Source organism: Triticum dicoccoides, chromosome 3B, assembly GCF_002162155.2.
Source record: "Triticum dicoccoides isolate Atlit2015 ecotype Zavitan chromosome 3B, WEW_v2.0, whole genome shotgun sequence".
Lineage (NCBI taxonomy): Eukaryota > Viridiplantae > Streptophyta > Magnoliopsida > Poales > Poaceae > Triticum > Triticum dicoccoides.
The window spans coordinates 539,757,495-539,768,719 of NC_041385.1; the positions used below are offsets into that span (position 1 = coordinate 539,757,495).

At 46.2% G+C, this 11,225-nt stretch overlaps 1 protein-coding gene across 1 annotated transcript in view; it reads right to left on the reverse strand.

The window, feature by feature from the left end:
- LOC119279630 (aspartate--tRNA ligase 2, cytoplasmic-like) overlaps nucleotides 1–10,808 on the reverse strand; it is a 17,399-nt gene extending 6,591 nt beyond the window's left edge. The window contains exons 1-4 of the mRNA XM_037560811.1: nucleotides 10,703–10,808; nucleotides 9,422–10,038; nucleotides 9,244–9,354; nucleotides 8,988–9,101 (exon numbers count right to left, since the gene is read on the reverse strand). Coding sequence (XP_037416708.1) covers nucleotides 8,988–9,101; nucleotides 9,244–9,354; nucleotides 9,422–10,038; nucleotides 10,703–10,808 — 948 coding nt within the window. The remainder of the gene's footprint in view (nucleotides 1–8,987; nucleotides 9,102–9,243; nucleotides 9,355–9,421; nucleotides 10,039–10,702) is intronic.
- Between the last annotated feature and the right edge of the window lie 417 nt (nucleotides 10,809–11,225).

Genomic DNA, 11,225 nt, shown 5'->3' on the forward strand with positions numbered 1-11,225 from the left:
ACGCCCGGTCAGTGTTTTCGGTGCGTTTCACGGAGAAAAGCATAGGAAATTTATACGGTGCCGGAAAATTATGAAAACTTGCAGGCATGATGGCCCTGCCGATGAGTGCGTGTGGAAAAAGTTAGGGGTCCACCGGCTAAGTCCGAAAAGAGAACGCGGTACGGGGCTGGCATCGTTCATATCCGATCAGTGCCGGTTGCATGGGAGGTACAAGGTGGCACGCACGAAACGTCACCCAAATTTGGGATGCAGTGGGCATGCCCATCTTAGGGCCCCACGCAAAAGTTGAACGAATTCGGACACCAAACGCACGTTGTGTCACGCCCGGTCAGTGTTTCGGTGCGTTTCACGGAGAAAACTTCAAACCATAGGAAAATAATGAATGTTGCATTAAAAAAATGCATAAGTATTTTCTGAAATGTTAAAGTAGAATGCATGTTTTTAATAAATACATCGTGGGCCAGCCGGCGGTAGTTATACGGGACGGGCGTAGTGGCCCACTACGACCGTGACCACGTATATGACGTTGTACGTGCGTGCATGGCATGGAAACCACGCCGCCATTACCTCGCCCCAGGACCGCCTAACCCCGCCGCCTCCACGCACGCCCTCCCCTCAATCTGACGGTGACACCGTCGTGGCCGTCCCAACTCACGTCCCTGCCGTCCTGACGGCGGCCATACAGTCCGGCATCTGCGCGCGCGACTTGGATCTCAGTCCCGGCCGTGCCATCTCGGCAAATTCGCCCGCACCCAAAACCCTAGGACGGGCTGTCGGCCAGTGCGTTGGTGTGGGCAGAGGGCGCGCGGCTGCCAGGACTAACCCACACCGGGTGGGGTTAGGCAACGTGGGCTGCCGGTGCTCGTCGAGACGCCGGAAGGTATGGTATTAAACCATCACTTCTGTAATGTTTTTTGAATCTCATAACGAGTTAGGTCACTGTCATCTTATGTACTCCCTCCGTTCCTAAATACTTGTCTTTCTAGACATTTCAAATGACTACTACATACGGATGTATGTAGACATATTTTAGAGTGTAGATTCACTCATTTTGCTCCGTATGTAATCACTTGTTGAAATGCCTAGAAAGACAAGTATTTAGGAACGGAGGGAGTAGAATGCAAGAATTGGGAGATGTGTACTGCTCGGTTGAGAAGTGGTGCGAATTGGTGGGAAATTCACACCTAGATAGCGCATGATGCTACGTGGCACAAATTTGGACTATATGTTGAGAATTCCTTCAGTGAAAATGAGGAAAAATTTATTGGAATTTATGATTACAGCTTATGATAGTAGTAGAAAGCGATTTATTGTTCGTCCAAATACTGACGGCATCAGTGTTCTTAATAAAGATGTTTATGACATATTCGGGCTACGTAACGAGGGTGATGATGTCAGTAGCATGATAGCAACAGTACAACTAGATGCCAAAAAAATTGTTCCGAATCGATTTCTAGACAAAAGAACAGGCCTAATCCTCATCGATGAGTTGATAAAAAATATTGTTGATACTCAGTCATATGATGATGATTTTGTGAGAAGGGCCGTACTGGTTCTTTTGGGTACAGTCTTAGCACCACAATCCACCAAGTTTGTTCCTTATCGTTATTACAAAATGGTGGAGGACGTGAACGCTATCAAGTAATACAATTGGAACGATTTCATGTTGGGGGTGTGCATGGATGCTATTAAAAAATCAGTCGAAGATCTTGAAAAATTCAAGTGGCCTATCGGGAACTTGGCTCTTCTTCAGGTACAAGTCATTTCGTAAAAGTTGTTTGTACATATAATTTTTATGTGATCTATGTGTCTGACTAGTTGTGTTTACTATCATGCAGTATATATACTGGGAAAAAGTTGAGCCAATTGGTGTGGATACATTTGATCCATTGTCTCGTGAATACCCACTAATGCTTAACTGGCCAGAAACGGAAGGGAAAAAGCAAGACGACTATGACAACATGCACGGGCGTGGCACCGGCAATGTGAGTCAATAAGTATAGTCCTTATTGGTTGCACGTACTAATTAAGTATATTTGGTATTTAATTTATTTTTTTGTTTGTTGTACAGATTGAAAACCGCGTTAGCGAAGAGTACAGACGTGCTAAGGTAGCACATGAAGGGACTGTCCCTCAGGAAGAAACGAAGAAACCTAAACGGAAAGGTGGTGGCAGGAGTAGAAAGCCAAACACGTCCGCGGTTTCCTCGAGCACGACTTATAGTATGGACCGTGTGATGACATACATAAAGCTGCTTCACAAGGAGGTTCTAAATATACCCGAAAGATGTGCACAGGTAATTTAGAAGTTGTATTGAACATGTTATAATTGTTCAACTACTTATCGTGTTTCTTTTGTGTTTGCAGATGGTAATGGAAAGGTTGAACACAGATGGTGTGATGTACAAACCCAATAAGAGGGACAACAATGACGAATTTGATAATGTAGGTGAAAGAGTTGGGATGGAGAATGGCCAGTACAAGTCATCAAAATATTGGCCAGATATTGATTCACCTACCGACTTAAAGATAGAAACATCTTTCACGGGTATCAATGATACATCCGTGCCCGTTGATGACACGGGTGCTCCGGCGACGACACCGGGTAAAGGTGAAGCTACTGATCCTTTCATTATAGACGATAATGGAAACTCTCCATCTTCGGCATCAACTGTACGTACAAAAAGACTTTCCTTCTATGTCCCGAACCCCGCAGAATGCTGATATTTCTGGTGAGTCTATGGATGCTTTGTCACCAACTAAGTCTGAAGACACGTTCGAGAGTTACCCGGCAGAGAGCAACATAGGTAACGGTGAAGGCAGTCAGGAAAATGATGGTAAGCGCAAAAGAAAAAAGTCGAAATATTGCCAATCCCCCTACGACATTCTCGTTACCCGCAAGAAACGTGTTAAAAAAGTAAGTCAAGTACTACTTTATAATTCATTCACGCGTTATGTAAATTTTTTTATTATTTATAATGACTGCAGCTGCATTGTTTTAGATCTCTTTGCATCGTCATCACATTCAACTCTAGCAAGTTCTCTTAATATGACTCCGGATCACATAGAGGCAGTCAGAGTTTTTGTTGAGACTCTCGCATTGTCAAAGAAGCATGCACACCAAACCGTGGTCGATGTGCCGCCACCAGATGGGGACATATGCACGCCAGCTATGCTTCACGATGTCCTCACGTTTAAATGGTTGAATGGCGCTGTAAGTATGAGTTTGGTTTTAACAAAACTCTCATTTGTACTTCACAACTTGATAGAAATTTTTTGTTTATGTATGCAGATCATCAATGCATATTGTAAACACCTACAACACCGTGATTTTTCTGATCGTTACATATCAACAACGTGGTTCCCCAAATTTATGTTGAGTAGGGCAAGGGGAAAGACCAAGTCAGTAAATGATTTAGACTCAGAACATGTTACAAAGAAAACAAAAGTCATCGCAAGAGTAATGGATGAGTATTTTAGACGGGACAAGGTATTGCTTTCACATTTATTTGTTTTTATTAGTCATTGCTATTTAATTTAAATAACGTCATTTGGTTACTATGTAGGCGTATTTTCCTATGCACGTTAATGATAATCATTGGATAACCATAGTGATGCACACCGTCAAAGAGGAGTTTCAAGTTCTTGACTCAAATTCTAAAGGTGCAATTAGCCAAAGAATTCGCAATATGATTGCCACCCTGGTACGCTATATTTTCCACACTCGTATTCATAAAAATATTGAGGCATACATTAAATTCTGGTTTTGTTATTTTGTTTCAGAGAGCTGAAATATTTAAGGATATTATGGAGGCCAACTCAACTCTTGAATCAAAAAAATTTCCAGACGTCTCATTGTGACCAATTAATGAGTATAAAATGCCGAGACAAAAAGATGGGTAAGTTAAACGAGTACAAGCAAGTGCATGCTATATCGTAAGATGATCACACATGTTTATTGCAGAGTGTCTTGTGGACTTTTTGTGATGTGGTGCATAAAATACTGGGACGGAAATCGCTGGACACATGAATTTGACCAGGAAGAGATTAATGAGTCAAGGACACGTATTGTCACGGAAATCATTTTTTCAGAGGTGAACAAATTAGAGAAGGTCAAGATGAAGATTGTTAAAATCATGGAGAAGGAATAGGTATTAGCATTGGTAGGGTTTTAGTCCCGTAGAAGGTTTCCCTACCTTTGTTGGATACTTTGATCGATTGTAATGCGACATAGCACTCGGACAGATTTCGACAATTTTTCACGTTTTATTTATCGCTTTTGTGTGAGACTAAACATTTAAATGCGTGTGGGCAAGTAATATTATTGATGTCCTAAAATGTATCACTTTGCGGCTGCGATGCTATATGTATTTTTGTTGTTTCAACTCACGGCGGTCATTTATTTAATAAAAACTATCCCCGCCGTCCTTACTTGGCGTGATGTGGACAAAACCTGCACAAATTCCCACGTCGATTCTGGTGGCAGCAGCGGCACTGGATCCGACTAATATTCCAGCCCAGCCCGTGCGGCCGCCGACAGCCGAGACAGTGGCGGGCCCGCGCACTCCAGCTAGTGCGGGCTGACGCGATTCGCCGGGCGCCACGCACGGGTCTGCTGGCCTAGCAGCCGGCCGACCGACAGCCGCGCGCCCGGTGGCACACGTCTCGTCCCGCCCCACCCAGCGGGCAACGATCCCGAGGGGGAATATGGCGATCTGTCGGGTCATAAATGACGTGTGTCGGGCGCGTGGGCCGATCCTCTTCGTGTGCGGATGGGGACGCTGGCGCGTTGTGCCGACTAGGTTTTGTCCCACCTCGCCCGCGGAGAGACGTGCCGACCGGTTTATATACCCGCGTCGTCGCCTTCTCACAAGCTCACTACAGGAATATATGACGACATGCGCCCGCCCTGTTGTACGCCGTGGCCTCCCCGCTCGGTGGCCGAAACGCCTCTCAGGAAGGCGTTGTAGTATATGACGTCGTGCGCCCGCCCGTCCACGGCGTGGCCTTTTTTCAAATAGTTTTTACACTTACATTAAATTTTACAAATGTTAATCAGTTGACAAATTCATGTTTCACACATAATAATAAAAATCGGAGGCATGTCTCATAACATCAAACAAGGTGGCATAAAGATTAACTCATAATGCCATGTCTCTTATGCAAAAAACTAATAAACTGAAAGTGCCAGTGCCTTCCATCGAACAAGTTGGCTTAAAGAATAAACTCAAAGTGTCATGTCTCTTATCCTTAAACAAATAAACTAAAATTGCCAGTGCCTTCAATTGATTATGAATACTTAATCTTTATGCCCGGTTCCTACATAATAAATTGTAAACAACTCATCAGACAATTGTAAAGAGAGAAACAAAAAATAATTAAAATAATGTAAAACTTACTTTTCATTCTCAGGGCACGTTTGCCGTCTATGCCCCTCTTTCTTACAAATGCCACAAAGAGGACAGGGTTTTTTCTCAGAAAATGATTTTGGTCTTCCATTTTTTGTAACATTTGGATCTTTCTTTGCCCGCCCTGTCATGCTCTGCTTAGGGGCGCCCTTCGTGGAAACTTTCACGGGATCACCTATGACATCAACATGTTGTTCCGGCTGACGTGGCTCCTCATGCACATTTCTTCTACTACCAACAACATCATTTTCAGGGACCTTTTTCTTTGCTATTATATTATGCAGACACTGCATCAACTCATCAAAGACGAATGGATCATTTGAAGCAACATGAAAAGCTTCAGCTCCTGTTATACTGAGTTGACTATAGCGAGCATGTTGCTCTTCCCCTGTCCAACCCCAGCCAAACATGTCACTCTTCCGCTGTGCAGGCAATCCACCTCTTGCAACTTTCGACATCCTCTTAAGGATGCAACACTTAGGTATTTTAGATATTTTCAGATGAACCAACACATACAGAATGTGTTTGCAAGGCAATCCTTTCCGAAGCATTCGTCCACAACTGCAGTCTATCGTATTCTCAGAGTTTTCAGCTCGATAATTCACGTTGAACTGAAATTTACGGTTATTTCTCCATGTCACGATGAAGGTGTGGCAGTCAACTCCCACTAGCATCTCAAAAATCTCAATCTCTCCCATCTTCTTCAGATCTTGTTGAAGAATATAAAAATTGGAATGAGTGAATACTTCGGCAGCATGCTTCTCAATATCCTTATATTCTATGACTGATGGTGGCAAAGACTGATTTGAAACACAGTCATCATGCGCCTCGTTCTCACGTAGTCGAACTATGCAATTCTCATAATGCACAACTAGGTCAACAATAGTCATACCGCCGTCCAGGTGAAGGTGAAGACAAGAGTTAAGGCTTTCACTCCTCTGATTATTGCGCATACCCAGAAAAAAACCATCTGACAGATATGATGCTGCCCACAGACTCCTCTTCCTGTACATCCTATTCAGCCACTCTTCTGTTTTATCAGTCGTCCATTTACGGACGCAAGCGTGCCATCTCGCCTCAAAGTTAGCTGGAGAGGTGGAGTAGTACAAGAGTGACCTGAACTCATTTAGCGATTTGTAATTAAGGTTCTTCTACATGTTTTTTTCCACGTGCCATGAGCAGAGACGGTGCAACACATCAACCAAAACCAACCGAATAGCTTGTATCATTGCAGCATCTCCATCTGTGATGATTGACCTTGGCTTTTTCTGACAATTGGCCTTCAGGAATGTCTAGAGCAGCCACACGCACGTCGCTTCGGTCTCGTCGGACATAATGGCACAACCAAAAATTGTGGTGCAACGGTGGTTATTTACACCAACAAAGGAGATGAACGGCATACCATATCTGTTCATCTTATACGTGTTGTCGAACACAGTCACATCTCCATACAATTGATAGTCCCGCCGCGACTGTGCATCGCACCAGAACATGCTCTTCAGACGGCCCTCCTTATCGAGCACATACTCAAAGAAAAAGTCTGGATCCTTCTCCTTTCTGCTCCTCATAATACCGATTGTTGTGTTAGCATCACCCTTCGCAATCAACTTCATTTTTTCTCGGCAACATAGGTTGTACACGTCTCGTCTCGGAAACCCACACTTATCATACGAGCCATACCTTCTAATGAAGTTGTCGACGATGATATGCTTTCTGATCCCAGCTCCTTCCATTGCCAAGATCTCAGCTATCTGGTGATCTCCCATCACTCAATGGGACCGCAGAAATACCACCTCATCTGGTCTAGCCAACAAATGGTTGTGATCATCCATAAAAGCTGCCACGAACCAAACTCCACGTCCTTTGTCCAACTTCACAACTAAATGTGCGCCACACTCGCAACGAGCCTCGGGTCTTAGCCTGCGGGTACGGCCCTTCGGGTTTAAAAATTTACTGAGACGTTTTCCTGCCCTCGAGCAAACGTATCGCCTATACCGAACAGTGGTTGAAAGTCCTTTTCCTCGTTTCACCTTATCTTTTCTGATACTGAATCTTTGGCGTAGTTATTAAAGAACATGTAGGCCTCCCATTGTGATGCAAATGTCATACCCATAACCTTCAACTGTGTCTTCAGCGCACGTTGCTGGATTTTAGCTTCCTCAATGTCCATATTCGCTCCATCCTCATGCTCATATCCATCATCACCACTCCAACCATCAAAGTTAGCCTATAATATTCCACATAAGCAAGTGTAAGTTGTCATTAACAAGTTTTTATTATTCAATGACATCTTAAATTTTGGACCGAACCTGGCTTATGTTATCCGCGAAAGATTCAACACCATGATTTGCCTCGTTCTGGACGTCAATATCCTCCTGCACATAAACAAATCATATACACATGTAAGTACCATATGGTTCTTCATCCGATGAAAAGAATGTACATGTTACTTACGTTCTCACTACAAGCACCCTCCTCATTCTTTTGAAAATCCTCCTCAGGTAAATTATCGTACGACGACCAGGATTCATTGTCGCTGCTGTCATCATCATTTTTACTATCATCACCATTAGTACGATCAACACTATCGCTACCATCCCACTCACTCGTGTCCAAAAACAGATCCATAAATCCAGTTTCTTTATCCATTGAATGATCTCACAACCAACACTGCAATATTATAATAAAAAATGATCTATCAATTTTAAATCAAAATAAATGTACTACGATCATACAGATGAGAACTTCTTATTTAACAAGTGATTTTTATTTATAGATACAACTTTTTTAACAAACTAGACGGCTTACATGGCATGCTCGTGCAGTTCGGCCGGCCTGGCGTGGCTGCGGACGGCGAGGACGTTCCCGGAGAGGCTGATCACGGAGTTGCGGGCGGCGACGGCTTCCACGTAGGCCAGGTCACCACGAAGACCTGCACGGAGGTGACATCACGTACGGCGGGCGACTCCAACAACGTCCGCGCCGGCCAGATCCCGGGTGAAGACGGGGAGAATGGTCGGCGATCGGTGGGGAAAGGCGGCGATCGGCCGGACGGGTAGACGTTGGAATTGGCAGCGTGATCACGGCTAGATCGGCGGGAAAATGCGGTGATCGGCGGGTAAGGGCGGCGATCGGCGGGGCGGGGCGACGTTGGATTGGGCCGCGTGATCAATGCAGGTCGTGGGTATTATTTTTTTCGCGCGACGGGGAGAGGGTACATGCGAGCCGGCCGTATCGGCTCGAGCCGTCCGCTCAGCTCTACCCGTATGGGCACGCCGCATACGGCGCGGGATACATTAAGCATCGTATGCCCAGAATGCCCTTATACGTTAAGGGGGGGTGTACCGAAGCAGACCTCATCACTGAAATCCCCACACAGCAGCCCAGCCAATGCCACGCTTTGGCCCAACGACTCAAAGGGGTCACTAGATCAGATACGTTTAATTCAATGTCGAAGTAGAATATCTTATCTAAGCTACACAACATATTACTACATAACATGGTATGTTTAGTTCTCCAAACTCAATTCATGAATATATCACTGATAGCAGGAGTCCTAAAAGCAAGAACAAATACCGACGTTTTCAACTTGATGTTGTATACGGAAAACTGCTTGACCTACCGGTGTTCCCGGGTCAACAACTCGATAGTCTAAGTGTGTGTCCTGACCAACGCAGGGAAGTGGCACCCCCTTCTGCAAAACAACAAGATCCCATCAGCTGAACCCAGATATCATCATCATTAGAGAATTGGAGCAACAACAAAACTGTGTCCTCCTCCTTCATGCATTCAAAGAGGAGGCAAGCAAATGCAGATTGTACAGGCGGTTGACATACTGCTTCACCTTTTGCAAACTCCTCCACACTCCAGCCGGCATCCTCCACGCTGATCGGTAGCCTTGGGTCGACCCTGTTGATGTAGTAGAGCTTCCTCACCCGAATCTCCATCTGCCAGCCATCAAATGGGGATCAGAAAATAACAGACAGACATAGATCAGCTACGGCAGAAAGAAACCTCTCGCACTGTGGTGTATCTGAGGGGCTTGCCGAGGAGGGCGACGGCGCCCTCCACGACGACGATCGACTCCTTGGGGAGGGACAAGGCGAAGAGTTCCATCTGGGCGCTGCTGGCGAGCACGCTTTGCACGGTGCTCCTCCCTTGCCGCCGCTCCAGGAAGGCCACATTCTTGGTCTTGGACCCACGATAGACCGCCTGCACCGTCGCGCCGACCATCACGGAGCGGCCGACGGCGGCCTTGTCGAGGCGGCCGATCTCCATCCATGGTTCATCGAGGACTGCCGCGGGGAGGATCTCTCCGGGGAGGATGTCGCCGTAGTTGGCCGCCGAGGGATCGTCCTCAGCGGTGGACTGCTGCTTCTTCTTCTCATGCTCCGGCGAGGGGTCCTTGGCGGCGGGCTTCTGCTGCGCCTGCGCGTACTTGGCCGCCTTCTCGGCCTTCCTGACGTCCCTCTTCTGTTGCTTATTGCTGATGGTGGCTGCGGGGACGCCCGCTTCGAGGGCGGGCGGCACTTTCTCGGGCTCGGAAGACATCATGTCGTCGCCGGCGGGGAGGAAGCGAGCGGAGGAGCAACTTTGCGTGGGCGACAGCGGCGGGCTGAGGCTTAGGCGTGCTAAACAGGGGTTTTTTAAAGACGAAACGTTTTTCCAGATAAAACAGGGACGGCGGGTTTAATTTGTAAAGACCACAGGGACCTTTATGCAAAAAAAGCCATGACGGTGAACCCGGAGATTCAATCCGTGCTTTATTATTAGGGAGAGATAGTCTTGTTCTTTGAATCTTCATTCTGAGAAATAGAGAGCATCTAATCTCGGGTGTACAAAAACAACATTGGGTACTTTAGCACTTAGCAAGCACTTCACTAGACTGACTTGTATTAAGAACTGAACAAGTATGGTTATTGAGCATTATGGATCACCATTGGGTTTCATACAAATCCACTTGCATTTATCAATGAGCAAGTATAGTTGTTTATAGATGTCAGAATTTTTTACTTAAGCATCTTTTGGCCATGAGATAAAGTCGTTATATCTTGCTATTGTTTACCTTCTATTTGCTACTGTACTTGTTAATATGTGGTCTTGTATTTACTTAGTTGAACATTAAGGCAACATGCACTGAACTGGTACAGCCATGTAAATATATAGAATACTTACTATGTTTGGTTTAATGGTTCAGTGCTTAAAAATGGTGGAGCTCTCAGCTATTCCACTTGTTCGTGTTAGGATTCTGCATAAGGAAATTATATTGTAGGTGCCCAATTGTTTCCTTTCCACCAGTGACGCGGGCGACATGGGCGACACCGCAGGCGACGACGGGGGTGACCTCTTCCACCGGTGATCGGCGGGTAGGAGGCCGCTTCTGGGCGTTATGCGACGACATCGGCGATGCGGAAGACGAGGACAAGGACTCTGACGGCGATGAGTCACCGACGAATTCGCCGACGTTGTCCGATGCAATCTGCGAGGCGTTTCGAGTGGGTTACTCTGAGCAGGATGTGGCGAGGCTCGTCGACTTGGCGATTCCCCTGGATGATCCTGCCCGACAGGGACTTGAGGACCACGCCGTTGAGGTGATCCGCCGGGTTGTGCATCATCGTACGTCGGCGACGGCGATCCGGCCATGGCGAGGACCTCTTCCAAAGGTATGTCTTCCTAAACCTTCTTTGTCTAATTATTTCGAGGCCGGGGCATGGAAATTAGTCCAGAGGAAGAAAAAATTGAAGTCAGCGGCGGCGGCGGCGGCGGCGGCGCCGGTGGCCGGCGGATCGGCCAAGATCCGTACCGCTAGGATTCATCG